Below are 17,710 nucleotides of genomic sequence, written 5' to 3'. Positions count from 1 at the left end.
TCTATATCTATGTCCATGTCTGTGTCTATATCTAAGTATATGTCTGTGTCTATATCTATGTCCATGTCTGTGTCTATATCTATGTCCATGTCTGTGTCTATATCTATGTCCATGTCTGTGTCTATATCTATGTCCATGTCTGTGTCTATATCTATGTCTGTGTCTATATCTATGTCCATGTCTGTGTCTATATCTATGTCCATGTCTGTGTCTATATCTATGTCCATGTCTGTGTCTATATCTAAGTACATGTCTGTGTCTATATCTATGTCCATGTCTGTGTCTATATCTATGTCCATGTCTGTGTCTATATCTATGTCCATGTCTGTGTCTATATCTATGTCCATGTCTGTGTCTATATCTAAGTACATGTCTGTGTCTATATCTATGCCCATGTCTGTGTCTATATCTATGTCCATGTCTGTGTCTATATCTATGTCCATGTCTGTGTCTATATCTATGTCCATGTCAATGTCTATACCTATGTCCATGTCTGTGTCTATACCTATGTCCATGTCTGTGTCTATATCTATGTCCATGTCTGTGTCTATATCTATGTCCATGTCAATGTCTATACCTATGTCCATGTCTGTGTCTATACCTATGTCCATGTCTGTGTCTATATCTATGTCCATGTCTGTGTCTATATCTATGTCCATGTCTGTGTCTATATCTATGTCCATGTCTGTGTCTATATCTATGTCCATGTCTGTGTCTATATCTATGTCCATGTCTGTATCTATATCTATGTCCATGTCTGTGTCTATATCTATGTCCATGTCTGTGTCTAGTAGACAACATAAATACAAGCTTGGAAACTGGTAAAACGTCATTCGTACCTCGCACCCAGCCGGAGTTTTAAATGGAGGCATACAGATGACGTCTGCTTGCTGCCATGGTTCGTTTTGTTGACAAAAACAGACGGAGCCGTCCGACCTGACGTACTCCTGGCCCATCGGAACTATGACGTCATCGATGTAACAGTTGGGACCTTTGAAGAAATCATTCATACACGAGTGATGGTGAGATGTCAAGGTAAAATATGACGTATAATAGACTTACCCTAGTGTTAGCTGGTTTGTTGGGTGACATGTCGCTTAATGAAAATATTTAAAAAAAAAACACACTTCCTTTCTCCCACACCACACCCAGACTCAAATCAAGCTGAAATTTTTCACAATTATTTCTTTTACCTGACAACACAAGAATCTATTTTAAAAATGTAACCAATTATTTTATTTGCTATTGGTAATTAATTATTTTGTTACAAAGCTAGGTATCTCGAACAAGGGAAATAAATTGTACTTGACTGAGTATAAGCTGAATTAGTTCCCTTTATAGATCGTTCTCTGAGGCTCAGTGGACACAAACATGAAATAGAAGAAAATAGATAACTATTCATTCTTCCATGTTTATCGCTAGCAGAGTGGTTACTGTGTTGGCTTGAGAAGCACGAGAAGGCTTTAGACCACATGTTCGAATTGACGTCTTTCACATAAAAAATACACTTAAAAAACGATCACCCAGATACCCCGTTTTTTCTCCTATACCCCTTTCCAACTTCTCCAGACAGGTGATAGGAGCATAGCGTAGTGAGAAAGCTAAAAGCATAAAATTGCGTTAAACACAAACAATTGTCGAAAACATTTCTAATCCCACAGATTCATTACTATTAGTCTAGATCTATTAAAATTTTTTGCATGACTGAGCTAAATTAATTGATACACTTAATATAAGTTTAAAAAAAATATTTTGCTTGTTAATTTCTAATTAAAACTTGAGTATCCATGATGGAAGGCCGATTTGTTTAACCACTGAGCTTTTCAAGTACTTCCACAAATAGTAGGTTATAGTAGTCTTTTGTTAGTTTTAAATTAATAAGAAACTACGTAATTCTCAACATTATTGTGATTATTTACAAGAATCGCCCATTGCCAATGTAAGACATTCTCCTATTATAACAAATTCATTAATTACAACTAATTGATAACTAGTTAGTTCATTATTTGATTGATTCACATAATTTCATCGTAAATAAATATATGTACAAAGTATCCACTTGAACCGCGTATTGAAAGTGAGATAATTACTGTGTTACAGAGCTTGACCAGACAGAGACCAGACAGAGTGAGTTAGTTGATACAATACTGTACATTCTGAGCAACAAAAAACACAAAATTATATAAATCAAATTAATATAATCAAATTACGAACAACATAATGAATCTATATTATAGTCCTAATGGTCCTGATCCATTCATGTATATATCACTAATACCCCCACTTACCGTGGACGAAAAAAAAAAATTAAACAAATTATTATTTCCTTTGTACCTAGGACAACCAAGAAACTTTTACGATCAAAACCGCAGCGGTTAAATGTACCAAATACAATGCTTAACTCCCCTGGCAAGCAAATAATGAGAAAGAAAAAATCGGACATAAACTTTGTCCCATGTGAGTGAGCCTGGTGTGAATGTACATTTTTTAACACATAGTTATAATGTTTTGTTTGGTGTAATGCACACATTGTAAGATAAATTTCCTTACGGACAATAAAGATTATTATTTATATTATTATTATTATTATTATAAAAGAGCGAGTATTCATTCTCTGGCGAAGCCAGGGTCGAGTTTCGTTAAAGGGAAACAAAATTCATCGTAGTCCCTTTATCAGTTTCCACCGAGGAATTTTCTGGTGATGTGGCAGGTCTGCAGAAGTACCGCCCTCCGACAGGCAACGAGAATGCCAAGGGCCTTGAAGGTATCTGTGAGGTCAGTTGTTATTATACCCTCGATTGATATGACAATGGGATATATTGTTGTTTTAGATAATTTCCATAAACGCTTAATCTCCAAGCCACGGTTCCCTTATTTATTGTTTTTCCAGCTTCACAACACTGTGAACCTACCATTAGGACATTCTTCACAACACTGTGAACCTACCATTAGGACATTCTTCACAACACTGTGAACCTACCATTAGGACATTCTTCACAACACTGTGAACCTACCATTAGGACATTCTTCACAGCATTGATCAGGTTTTTTGACAGGGTCGACACAATTGGGCATCATACAGCTTGCCATGTAACAGATCCATTCATATTCCCCAGACCAGTTATCACACATACATCCTCCACAAGGGCCGTCTTCAAAAGGTTTGTCCTGACCCTGTCGGATGTATGAATACAGAGAAAATGTTATCAGGAAAAAAAATCTAAGTTTTATGTAACTGGAAACTTAGTTTTTACAAAACTTATATAAACTCACTCTGTCTGTCTGTCTGGTAAAAAGTTTGTACACGTTATATCTCCGAGACCCAATCTCGGATCAAGCTGAAATTTCACACAATTATTTCTGCAACCTGACAACACAAGAATCAATTTAAAAAAATTAACTAATAGTTAATTAACTATTTTTAATTAATTATTTTTAATTAATTAATTATTTTATTTGTTATCTGAAACAAAGGAAAGAGAAATCGTACTTCATTAAAGTGGTGGTTGTCGGTGCGTAGATAATATTATCACCAATTCTTCTGAGGTGCACAGTTTCTGAACGTATTTTCTTTGTTGCATTACTTTTAAGCTTGCGAAGTTTCTTTGTTATTATGCTGATGTAGCGTTTCTTTGAGGTTCGTCTCTTTAGGGTTAGTATCTAAGGGACTATTGCAACTTGCAGTGGTTTCGCTGCTAGTGTAGTAGATTAGACCTTTCAATTTGTCTTTCTTACTTCTTTACATGGAGTTAGTGATGAGGTTGTAGGTTGAATCTTCACTAGAGTCAGCAGTGGGCCAGTGTTGTGCGTTCGTTGTGCAGAGGTCAAATACGTACTAATGTGTTGTTTGGATATTATCGGACCGCAAGGTGCAGAATGTTTATTTGATTATTAACAAAATATCTACAACTTAATGTTAAGAGATTGCTGAATACAGTAATAGATTACGTTTTCATTTTGTTCACTGTAAATAACTTTCATCTCATTCGACATTATATTGATATTTGACGGTATACATGTTTATTTACATATGGACATCACAAAGACATAGAACAACGTCTAGGTCGAGTACAGTCTCTTCATCAGTTCTAGACTTGTGCTAAACTCCGTTCTCTTCTCCCTAATGTCAACATCCTTCTTAGTCTAGTCTCTACCAGTGCACACCTCCTGCACTAGCTCTAGACCAGTGATTCCCAAAGTGGTCTATATAGACCCCCAGGGGTCTATGAAGGCTTCCAAGGGGTCTACGAAAGTGAAAAAATAAATTGGGGGTCTACGAGGTGTCCATGGGGGTCTACGATAATGGATTTTATTTAAACGGGTCGTGACTTTATTTTTCACATCCCATTAATGTAATTATTTTAAACACTAATATACAATTTGTTGTAATTTGTACCTTAGTTTTAATTCTTTAAATATTTATCCTGCTATTCAAATGAAAATTTTATTTAATTTCAACAATTGTTTAAATAGCTTAATTTTGCATTCATTTAACTTATGTTTAACAAAATGAAATGTAGACTGTACAGCGTTGATTATTTAAAATTGGGCTTCATGTCTTCCATTTCAAAAAATCTGTTGCTTAAGAGCCTTTTTTATGACCATATGAAACTAATTAGTTGGAGAATCATTTGAGACAATGTCACCCTGATAAAAAGAAAAAGATTTTGAAAGAACTTTCGAACACTCAAAGTTCAAAATAGACCCACAAAATCTCTCTTCGACATCATGTAGAAAATTTGATAGTTTGTGAGCGTCTTACAAGATCTCTTTACTTATAGCCAAATACAGATAAACTACAGGTAAAACAATGATGTATTTTTAAAAACTGTTTTACAGTAACCTCCTTATTTTTCCTCAGGGTTGACCAACAAAACCTTTCCCTTGTTGGGGTATAGCTGCAAAGCAGCAGAGGTTTGCATACAGTTTTCCTCCTGCTAGGTGGGTAGCAAGCCAAGGCTAATGAGTCCCTTCTGCCCGAAGCTTACTGGTTTAGGCACCAGTTACTCGCCTTCGCTCCTTCTGTTAGTGGACCAGTTCCACGGACCCAATATTTGAGCCACTTGTAAATATCAAGAAATACACGAAAAACCTCTTTTTGCAAAAACTTTTACAATAATACTTAATACAAATTAATTAATTAACTAATATTTAATGTTTGAATGACTACTTCATAGAACAATGAATTCCTATATGAAACATAATATCCGTAGCCATGCATGATGAACCTACAAAAAACATAATTTTCCAGTGTGTTTGGTGATTCCAGTAATACATATTTCTTGTTTTTAAATTGGTTAAAACTTGAATTTTATCAATAAAAAAGATAGTTCTCTATGGCTGAAAATGTAGCTACCTTTTCACTCTTCGACTCACTACAGTTAGGAGTTATTTTTGAAAAAAAATTGATGTTGATGAATTTGCAAAAATGCAATATAAGTTAAGCAGGGGGTCTACCGAAAACATGGCAAGGGGTCTACGAGACAAAAAAGTTTGGGAACCACTGCTCTAGACATACATGAGGACGTCACATGTAGGCCACTCTAAATAAAAACAAACACCTAGTTTAACTCTACAATCTTCTCTAACCATAAAGTACCTCACTAGCGGAGTGGTGTCTTTTTAGCGGCTCCCGTAAGGGGAAAAAGCCGCTATTAGGTTTGTGCAAAATGCCCGTCTGTCCGTCTGTGTGTCTGTCCGTCTGTCACACTCAGATCTCGAAAATATAAGAGATATGAAAAATATTATTTCATCATTAAATGCGGCTTGAAAAGTTTAGGTGCAACGGCTACTTTTGGTTTTCTAAAAGCAAACCGTTTAATTTATAAAATTAATTATGCAAGCGATTTTTTCATAAAAAATACACCAATTCTAAAACAATTACGTAAATGTAAGGGAGGCAATGTTACAATATGCTAACAAAGATGGACAATATCTGTGTATTTTCAGTATTACTAAGTCAAATATATTTTTAAAATGTACAGGAAATGTTTACAACAAATACAAATAATAGTTAAAGACGTTTTTTCTGGTCAACTAGCTGCTAAAAGTAAAAGAAAACATTTCTGTTTGTTTATAAAGGCTAATAATGCATTTTGTATGTACATATCACGCACATTTTTTTAAATGGACTTTTTATGCAGCGATTTTCGTGCAGTAGCGTAACGTCGCAACATGATCAGGTGCTAAACCAATTCCTTAAACTTTTTTAAAAAAATCAGATTTTATTTATTTTTTGTTTTGTGCCCCCATCCGAATAAAAGAAGATTATTTTTGTGCGTTTTGTCGGTCTGTCCGTCACGATTAGATTAAAAAAACTAGAACTCTAAAAGCTATTGAAAATCTGATTTACCCTTTAATGTTCCTCCCGTAACATCTCAATAGTTTTAAGTATCTAAAAATTGATTGTTCCGGATTTTTTTGTGCAAAACTAATCAACCCCAACAAATGTTTGTTTGCTCTTCTAATTTATATTACATTCAATTTACATACTTAAACGTTGCAAAAACACATTATCAATAATATGTTGTTCCGTTTTTTATGTAAATAGCATATTAATGCTAAATCAAAATCTCTATACTGACTTATATTTCATTAAGTGTAAAAATGTTCCGGATATTGTTTTATAAAACATGAATTTTGAATAATTATTGTTTGAAATCGCATAATTTACTAATATTACACTTATATTATTTGACAATGCGTCACTATAATTTGGTTATCAATATCAAATTGTTCCATATTTTCATCTTTAAACAAATTTTTAAAAATATCGACAATAGATTGTTCAAGGCTTAAAAAAAATTAATTTACTAGAATTGATTACTGAAAATTACTTTTTAGACATTTAATTTTCTTGCTAAAACATAACATAGAAGTTTTTTAATCGATAAAGAATGTTCCGGATTTTGTTTCTTACAAATCGTCGCCAGAAATTTCCGAATTTATTTAAAAATCTACTAACGCCAAAGAATTGTTTGAACTCCCTCTTCTAATTAATAAACAAATAATCTCATTTACGAAATAATGTTTTTACGGATTTTTATGAAAAATATTTTAACTCACTACTCTCTTACAGTACATTTAACTTTCTACCTAAAACATTAAAAAATCTATTTATCGTTAATATTATGTTCCGATTTTTAAGGAAAACAGAATCCAAACACCAAAGTAAGGTATGAAAATCTCTCCACTTGGCTGTAGTACATCTAATTTTTATACGAGACCATCCAAAAATGTAATTAACGGTATTACATTTATCCGAAATTCTCTTTTTCTTTTACTATTTATACAAACATCCGGAACAATCTATTATATAAACTTTTCAATTGTGTTCATACCTAAAAATTATTGCGATGTTTTGAAACGTAAAATAAAGGTTAATCAATTTTTAATAACTTTTAGTTGTTGTTTTTTTTTTATATCAAGATGACTGACAGACAAATTGCAAAAACAATGCGGCTTTGATCCTTTTAAAAAAAATTCTATTAGAACTCAGTGCACCAATGTCTATGAACCCTCGTTAAATATCTCGTGTAAATAAAGACATTTTTTTTATGGTACCGGTATTAGCCTATTGTGAGGTAATGGAATTTTTTTTCTTTGACGTCATATGAATGGACTCTTTAAATGTAACGTTAAAAGAACGCACTCGGTGCACCAATGTCTATTAACCCTCGAAAAATTGCTCGTATTAATGAAAACATATTTTAGTCTAACTAAGCCGTGTGACGTAGTGTTTTTTTTCCTTTGACGTCATATGGAATGAATTCTTTAAATGAAATGCTAAAAGAACGCACTCGGTGCACCAAAGTCTATGAACACTCGATAAATGGCTCGTATTGATGAAGGCGATTTTTAGTCTAACTAAGCCGTGTGACGTAGTGTTTTTTTTTCCCCTCTGACGTCATATGGAATTAATTCTTTAAATGAAATGCTAAAAGAACGCACTAGGTGCACCAAAGTCTATGAACACTCGATAAATGGCTCGTATTGATGAAGGCGATTTTTAGTCTAGCTAGGCCGTGTGACGTAGTGTTTTTTTTCCCTCTGACGTTATATGGAATTAATTCTTCAAATGAAATGAAAAAAGAACTCGGTATAGTAATGTTTATTAAGCCTCGTTATGTGACTCGCGTTTAAAAAAGGAATGATATCTTGATTTAGATCTAATCTAGAATTTTTAAACTAGATCTAGATTTTTATTACAGTATATCTAGATCTGGATTTATATTCTAATTAAAATTATTTTAGAGTCTAGATCTAGAATTTCTAGATCTAGTTTAGACTAAAATAGACTAGATTAAGATGTAGAAACTTAAAGTGTAAAAAAAAAGTGTAGATTTTCATTTCCAAACGTTTTGATCAATATTGTAATGTTTTAATATACTGAAACTAATCTACTATTTTTTATTTAATTTAAATTTAAATTTACGGCAAAAGAATCTTTGAAACATTATTACTTTTGACCATCAAAATTAAATCACCTCTTGAATATTATTTGCGAATATGCAGATCCGACAGGGATCCGACTTCGACGGGGGCCGCCTAACACAAACTCTCTTTGTAATCTTGTTTTTATATGTGTCACGTACACTGTATCAGCCAAGGTCTGCCGGCAAGGTCAACTACCTCGGAAAAAACCAGCCTTGTATTAGTTTCATTTTCGAAATGAATTTCATTGGTTTCAAAATATTAATTATTATGTAGTTGCTGCATTTATTGGTTGGTTTTGCAAGAGAAGGTTGTTGATCACGTGATGACGCTCTAAAGCCCGGATGAAGCGTATAGCTCCCAGCCAGTCTTGTACGGAATGTGTTAGTGTAAAGACGTACTAAAGTCGGTTGTAAATATTTGTAGAGATAAGATCTAACTTGTATGTAGTTAAGAATATATATTTTATTCGTATCAAGACTCAGATATATTATTGAATAGATCAGTTATTCAAGTACATTTAAGCATTGTAACTATTTTGTGTATAGTTTTTTCAAGTTATTAATTAAAGTAATTGTTTTTGAACGGAGAGAAGTTTCTTCATTGAATTTAGATCGTACTTAGATCATATTTGTCAAGTTGTAACTCCTAGACCTAGATGATTCTCTTATCAATTGGCAACATTCTGTATGATCGTATCATCAACATAGATCTGTCTACTTCTATACGATCATCTTATCGAAAGATCATTTCCAGATCCTCGGCAATCACGATCATTGATGGTGCAATATAGTTCAAGTCTGATTGTGACATTAGCACTATCTTAGAGTGTGACATCAACACCATTGATGATCGTGACAATATGCTTTTAAAAACAAATTACGTTAATTTAGTTTTTATGTTCAACCATCACTTGCCTCAGCGCAGCCCCCTCCATTGGGTTTTGTGGTTAACCATCACTTGCCTCAGCGCAGCCCCCTTCATGGGGTTTTGTGGTTATCCATCACTTGCCCCAGCGCAGCCCCCTCCATGGGGTTTTGTGGTTATCCATCACTTGCCCCAGCGCAGCCCTATCCATGGAGTTTTGTGGTTATTCATCACTTGCCTCACCGCAGCTTCCTAAATGGGGTTTTGTGGTTATCCATCACTTGCCCCAGCGCAGCCCCCTCCATGGAGTTTTGTGGTTATTCATCACTTGCCTCAGCGCAGCCCCCTCCATGGGGTTTTGTGGTTACCCCCCCCCCCTTCTAAGAAACAAAAAATATAATGCAAAAGAAGTCACCAAATTCCATAAGCGTAGCCAATGTGGATTTTGAATTAAAACCTCCTCCAAATTTTCTTAACGATAAAACCCCTTATTTAATATAAGACTTAGATCTGTGATCGTAGCCAAGAGGGGGTTTGAGTCTAAAATTATATGAGAGTAGCCAAAGGTTGTTTTGAGTTTACCCATCCCCCTTCCAGACGGCTTTAAGTTTACCCCCCCTCTACAGAGAGTTTTGACGTTAAAAGCCCCCTCTTCAAAAGTATTTCAATGCAACCTTTAAGTTTGTTAAAAAAAAACTCCAGAGATTTTTTAGTTAAACTCCCCCCCCCAAATGATTGTTTTGACGTTAAACCTCCCTTTTCGATATAAAATGTAAAGCAATCTAGTCACCAAATTGCATGAACGTAGCCAAAAGTATTTACTAATTTCTACCAGACGCTGGGCTCCATCAATATAGTGCAGTAAATAACAGATTTGGTTTTTGAACTAAATTTGTTTAATAGCAGGATAATGCACTGTATATATATATATATATATATATATATATATATATATATATATATATATGTATGTATAGTAGGTCTACCAGGTGACAGAGCTTCGCTCGGTTAAATAATTTCTTAACGTAGGATATATACCCGAAGTAATTGTGTGAATATTTGTATATATATATATATATATATATATATATATATATGTGTGTGTGTGTGTGTATTTCGTGTGATATACCATGAGTAAAGGTTGGCGGTTGGTAAAGGTTGAGTAGGTTCTCTGGGCTAAAAAGATCCTAATGAAACCAGAACATGACCTCTGGAATTTCATTAAAAACCATCTTAAAAGCATTATAGAAAATCATATACCAACTAAATACACATCAAACAAAATAAATAAATGCTGGTTTAATAATAGACTAAAGAAGCTTTGTAAACAGAAGGAAAACCTATATAGAAAATTTAAAGAAACTAATGCAGAAAGAGTTTACAAAAAGTATATAAAAATTAAACACTTAACCCAAAAAGTAAGCAGACAGCTGCAGAGTGAATACATAAACAATGTAATATCTAAAGACAACAACAAAAACCTATGGTCATACATTAAGTCTAAGAAAATGGAAACAACAGGCGTAGCGCCATTAAAAGATGAACATAACATAATACATAATGATAATGAAACTAAAGCAAACATTCTAAACAAATACTTTGCATCAGCATTCTCAGCCCCAGGAGACAAAGACATATTACTGAATTTGAACCAAGTAGACAACATAGAAGATATAGTAGTACAAGAAAATGGAATTCAAAAACTATTAGCCAACACCAAACCAAATAAAGCTTCTGGACCTGATGGTATTCCAGCTAGATTACTCAAAGAACTAAGTAATGAACTAGCCCCAGTGTTCAAAATACTCTTTCAGGCTTCACTTAACCAGGGCAGAGTACCAAAGGACTGGAAAGAAGCTAATGTCACCCCCCTATTTAAAAAAGGAGAAAAATCTGACCCAGGAAACTACAGACCAGTATCACTTACCAGCATCACATGTAAAATCCTAGAACACATAATATGTAGCAACATCATAAACCACTTAGACAAACATAATGTCCTCACACCATACCAACATGGCTTTAGGAAATATAGATCATGTGAAACACAACTAATAGGACTAATTGATGATTTTTCAAAAGGTTTAGATAATAGTGAACAAATAGATGCTATCTTACTAGATTTTTCTAAGGCTTTTGACAAAGTTCACCACCATAGTTTGCTTAAAAAATTAAAATATTTCGGCATTAATGGTCCACTGCATCAGTGGATTAAAGACTTTCTGATAGGGAGAGAACAAACTGTAATAATAAATGGCTCTAAATCAACACCGATAACAGTAAACTCAGGTGTACCTCAAGGAACAGTCTTGGGTCCACTACTATTTTTAATTTACATAAATGATTTACCAAATTGCATTACTTCAGGAACAAAAGTCAGATTATTTGCAGACGATTGCATAATATATAGAACAATAAAAACAACACAAGACACAGATATTTTACAAAGAGAATTAGATGAATTACAGAAATGGGAATCAAATTGGAGCATGTCTTTCCACCCAGAAAAATGTCAGTTGTTAAGAGTAACAAAAAAACTAAAACAAATTAATTCCACTTATCTTATTCATGGCAAACCAGTAACTCAGACTAAAAACGCAAAATACCTAGGTGTTATAATAAATGAAAAACTGTCATGGAATCCACATATTGATGAAACTACAAAAAAATCAAACAAAGCATTAGGATTTATTAAAAGAAATTTCTATAAATCAAATAAGAACATAAAACTAAAATGCTATTTAACCTTGGTTAGGCCAATAATAGAATATGCATCCTCTGTTTGGGACCCCTCAACTCAAGAAAACATTAAGAAACTAGAACAGACACAAAATAGAGCAGTGCGATTCATAACAAACGAATATTCACATTTGACTAGAGTAACACCTTTAGTAAAATCACTAAATTTAGAAAGCCTTCAGGACAGAAGGCTCAAAAGTAAAGTAGCAATAATACATAAAACACTGAACCATAATCTTCAAATACAAAAACAAAATTTAATAAAATACTCTGAAAGACACAAAGATAAAGGCACATTCCTCGTCCCATATGCTAGGACAAATTTGTACAAATACTCCTTCTTCCCTAGTGCTATTAGAGCATGGAATGGGTTGCCTGAGCTAGCCAGGAAAACCAGTGACTTGGCAGAATTTAAGTCATTGGTTAATATGCATGACTAAATGCATGACGCGTAGGACGTAATCATCTTCTTTTTTGAAGTAACGTCTGTATTATATAAGATAAGAAGATAACAGAACAGATCTTGTAGAATACACCATTACTCGGTACCAAAAAGGACTACTATTCCTAATCATAACATTGGCCTAGGTCTAGTCATTTTAAGATTAGCTTAAACGTGTAAAGTCATATGAATTATAGTCTAGATCTAGATTGTGGGGGGTGGAGTTGGAGGCATGCAGATAACCCCAGGAGCACTCCAGTAGTCTCCTGGACTTTGACAATAACAAATTGAACCGTCAGACATCACGAGTTCCTTTTCCAGCGGTACAATCTGACCTTCCAAGTAACAGTTAGGTCCTGGAGGATCGGGGAACATTTGTACACTCAGAATGACTTTATCTATCTATCTATCTATCTATCATCTATCTATCTATCTATCTATCTATCTATCTATCTATCTATCTATCTATCTATCTATCTATCTATCTATCTATCTATCTATCTATCTATCTTTTTATCAATTTTAGACACTTAGTTTAGGGACGCACTATAGTAGACTGACTTTGAACGCGACATTTTCTAGTGACGAAATAGGCATTGGGTTGAAGATTAGTATTGTAGACTTTGAAGACAGTTACTGCTAGGCTCTTGATGGGATAACATCGTTTTAGTGACTGACTCGACTGTAGCCCATTCTGTTTTAAATTTTTTTATTCAAATTTCATCTCGAGTGAACTGAGTTAATGGACATTAATCCTGTTCGTTACCATTCGTGGTTTTTGACGTGATGTCTATTTCAATATTCGCACTCGCATATAAAAACACCTTACAAGGTACTCAAACATCTAGGATTATCAAGGTACTTTAGAAATACAACGAGTACAACTTATACACACATCCGTTACACTATCTATCTATCTGTCTGTCTATATCTCTTTCTCTCTCTCTCTCTCTCTGATTATCATTCATTCATTGGCCTCCTCAGTCGTAGAACGACTATGGTTCATCTCAGAGCACACTTCCTCATGTGGCTGTGGAGCCCTATTTTTGGAGAGACACTCCCGTCCACAGGTTAAGGTGGCTTTTGCTTTGGTGGTAGAGGAGCTGGCCGTTTTTCGGATTGTACGTTTTTCTTCCTGAGCTGAGACCCATGTACTTTCACTGTTCATAGCTTTCTTGGTCACTGTCTCTCTCCATCTGTTGCGGTCTAGAGCTATGTCTTCCCTATTGTCAGTATTGATGTTCACTGATTTGAGGTCACGTTTTATTACATCTATGTAACGGAGGTGGGGGCGGCCAGTTTTTTTTTGAGCCAGTCGCGAGTTGTCCATAGAGGATGACTTTCGGGATGCGATTGTCCTCCATCCGGCGAACATGTCCAAGCCAGCGCAAGCGGCTTTGTCTGAGGGCTGTAAAGATGCTGGGAATACCTGATCGCGCAAGGATCTCGGTATTGCACACTTTTTCTTTCCATGTGACATTCAAGATCCTACGGAGACATCTCAAATGAAATGAGTTCAGTTTTCTCTCTTGCTTTGCGTAGGTGGTCCATGATTCACAGCCATACAGTAGTGTACTCATAGCGTATGCCTTGTAGACTTCCATTTTGGTCTCCGTAGTTAGCTTCTGGTTTTCCCAAACTTTTGGCCTAAGTCTAGCGAAGGTCGAGGCAGCCTTCCCTATGCGTTTTTTTATCTCCTCTTCTAGAGACAGGTCATCTGTAATTGTGGATCCCAGATAGCAGAATTCGTTTACGGCGTCCAGCTTGTTATCGTCAATGAGGATGGAGGGTGGTGCTGTAGCAGGTTGTCCCATAACATTTGTTTTCTTCGTGCTAATAGTCAAGCCATATTCTTTACAGGCCTGAGAGAAGCGGGACATTAGTGGCTGAAGTTCCTCTTGCGTGTATGCCACTACCGCTGCGTCATACGAGGGTGGCTCTGATTATATATATATATATATATACTAGATATATTTTACCCGTGACCCGCGGGTCTAAGTTTGTGTTAACTAATCTAGTGGATTGGATTTAGATGTATGTTAAACATAGCTAATGATCCTTTCAAGTTTTTTCTCTTTCGCTACGAAAATAAAATTAGTTGTGCGAAAATGGGTTTACCCGAAGCCGATACATACATATCTATTAAAAACGAAAAGAGCGATAGATTAATAATACAATTAAAAACGGGTTTACCCTATTTGTTGAATGAGATAATAAAGCAAACAATTAAACGAAATAATTTTTAGTACGCAATTCATGAATGAATATAGATCTAGGCCTATCTCAACACGGCTTCGCAGCTTTCGTAAACGAATGTATTAAAAATGCTTTAGAAAACCAAATTTGAATGTTAATTTGATCAAAATATGAAATGAATGGACGATAATTAGTATGTTCATGTATTAAAGTATAAAACTATCTGTGCGAAGAGAAGATTTATCATCTTAGAGTTTTAGACCTACGAATGGAAAGATGTGTAACATTACGGTAATGAAGGAATGTTCGTCAGGAAATCTGTAGTCACAGATATAAGGAACTAATGTATGTAAAAAATGGTTTTGAAACACAAAATTTGAAGGTTAATTTTATCATATAATGAAATCAATAAACCTTCTTTTGTATTTTCATGTGTCAAAGTAAAAAACTATCTGCGCAATGTGTATTTCTTAAAGTTAGATCTAGGTCTAAATCCTTTCGATCTTTTCTCATGTCAACATTGTAAACATGGCCTAGATCCATAAATCCTATAGCTGTAATAGAGTTGGTCTTTTTTTTTTAGGGTCAAGTTTGTTTTAGTGCCACAATACATACACTACGGTCTAAGTTGGTACCCAAGGAACATTTCTGCCAAGTTTTATCAAGATTGGACAAGCGGTTTTTATTTCTGTACTGGGACATACATACATACATACGCCAAACATTTTACTTTATAGTATAGATATATTAAGAGATATTTTATATTTGTTGTTTTTATTTTCATAAACTATAAATGAACCTTGTGTTATTGTCTCCTTTAGTTGAGAAGCATCATTTCAATGTGATGATCCTGATATATATATAGTTCTCGAAAAAAAAATGAAACACCATTAAAAAAAACTAATAACAAAATTGATAGTCTATCATATTGCAACATTCATTTGCATGTTACATAATGTATGCGTCATTTGGTTTACTAATAATAGACTTCGTTTTTTTCTCACAGTTAGGGTTAGGGTTCTTTTCTCAGATGCAAGGGAAGTTAGTACTGGTGCTCTGTATGTAAAATGGGGAGACAATAAGCGGGGCCTTTCGTGTGTTCAAGTATGTTTATTGTGTCAACTTTTGTAAATCTACAAGTGAAATTCAATTATAATGTATGTTTCTAATGTCTGTTTAATAGTTTCATATTTCAGGATTAACATGTTTTACTTCGCAAAGAGAATTTCTGTTACAAGCTTTACTTATATAAGTATCTCTGGCAATGCGCTGGAGTTTCGATCATCATATAGAGTTCTGAGGACACCAATAACCAATAACACACAATTCATTGTTTATCCCTATATCCGTGTTTGGTATTCACGCGGTGAGTAACAGATCCCTCGTATTTCCCTGACCAGTTCACACAGGAACAGAAAGCACATGACCCTTCCTCTGGTTTGGGTTGATTCTGTCTTACGTGACGTGTTGTAACATTGCAAGAAATAAAAAGTTAATTCAACAATTGATTTATTTGAAGATTTTCACGCTTAGAGATAGTCACTAATAATCTGCTCTTTGATTTTTTCTTGTATTTTTAACGATCCAGTTTGCGCTCTTCACCAATAAAACACAGCAAGAGTGATAAAGAAGAGAAAGCGATATTAAAAAAGCAATAGAAAAAAGAATACTTAAAAAACCAAATTTATATAATGGAAGGAACCGCTAATTACTGCCATTTATCTGAAAAGCTCAGCTTCATAAAAGAAAATTAATTAATTAATGAGTACTAAATGATTAACTAATTGGTTATTTTTTGGACTAATTCGTGTGTATGTATCGATTTTAAATAATTCTACAAAATGTTCAACTTGATCCGAGAATGGAAAGTGGGAGAAAAAAACGTGTCAAAACGTAATAAGGAAGGGACTGAATCCACATATATAGTGTTACGAATCTCACTATCCAGGCTCTCTGCGAACTCCAACATACACCACCAACTTAAAGGACTTGACAACTCAGAGCTCCGAAGTAACGTAACACTTTAATAGTTGAATAAATAACAGCCAATACTGTACAATTGGCAACACTTACACTGTACAAATATCTCTCCGATAACCCGTACCGCCGTATCAACTCTTGCACTGGCCTCTCCGTCTCGTTCTGGGCTTGCACTGGGTTCAACACTTCAGGACTGACTTCACACACTTGGGCTCGTTGTGTCGGACTCGATCACAGACCAAGATCAAGACGCCGTTCGTCTCAACTGTACTTGATAGTACTCCGCACTGAACCGTCGTAATGCTCCGTACAGAACCACACCGCTGAACTGTGCTGTAGTCGACCGGACTGTAGTGAACCGGGCTGTCAACCGTCTTGACTGCGACACCTCCGCTCCTTATATAGGGTCCCTACTGGCCTTCTAGAACCGGACAGAACGCCGCTCGACGTTTCTAGGTGGTCAGATGACTACAACTCTCGTGACGCTCCTGAGCTCTGTTCACGACGACGATCCTACTCGAACCTTCATGTTGATACTCGTCTCGGCTGACCGTCGTAACTCGTCACAGTTGACAGCTCGTCTAGCACTGGCCTGGGGCGATTTGCGTCGGCTGACTACACACACACCACTACCCCCATCTGTGACACCACCAGGTTTATAACACTGCCCCTTCCTTAGATCTGTCCGTCCCGGACAGAATCAACACCATGGCATTGGCTGTGAAGTTCCATCGCTGTAGGTGGGGGTCGATCGGTGGCAGTTGGCTTGCCTCTTGAGCTTGACGGAGCCAGCCATGTTGCAGTCAGCAATGGTCGTTTCCTTCTTCTTCGCCAGTTTGTCTTGATATGGTTGCCCCGCCGTCGTGCTTTCATTGCCATCCACGTGGAATTCAGAAGACGTTTTCTTCTCCTCCAGTTAGCCTTCATCTGGGTGTATCGACGTCGTGACCGCATTGTCATCCATACTGCACTCAGCAAAAGTCGCCTTCTTCTTCTTCTCCGCCAGTTGGTCTTCATGTGGCTGCAGTGATGTCTTGGTTGCATCGTCATCCA

The 17,710-nt window shown here is 35.4% G+C and overlaps 1 protein-coding gene across 2 annotated transcripts in view; it reads right to left on the bottom strand.

Moving 5' to 3' along the window:
• Nucleotides 1–17,710, bottom strand: part of LOC106059709 (kielin/chordin-like protein) — a 54,410-nt gene that overhangs the window by 5,716 nt on the left and 30,984 nt on the right. For both annotated transcript variants that reach the window (XM_056006569.1, XM_056006570.1), the window contains 2 exons: nt 3,015–3,174; nt 840–991 (listed from right to left, as the gene is read on the bottom strand). In XM_056006569.1, the coding sequence (XP_055862544.1) occupies nt 840–991; nt 3,015–3,174 (312 nt within the window). The remainder of the gene's footprint in view (nt 1–839; nt 992–3,014; nt 3,175–17,710) is intronic.

Source organism: Biomphalaria glabrata, chromosome 12, assembly GCF_947242115.1.
Source record: "Biomphalaria glabrata chromosome 12, xgBioGlab47.1, whole genome shotgun sequence".
Taxonomy (NCBI): Eukaryota; Metazoa; Mollusca; class Gastropoda; family Planorbidae; genus Biomphalaria; species Biomphalaria glabrata.
This window is presented reverse-complemented; position numbering and strand designations above follow the sequence as displayed.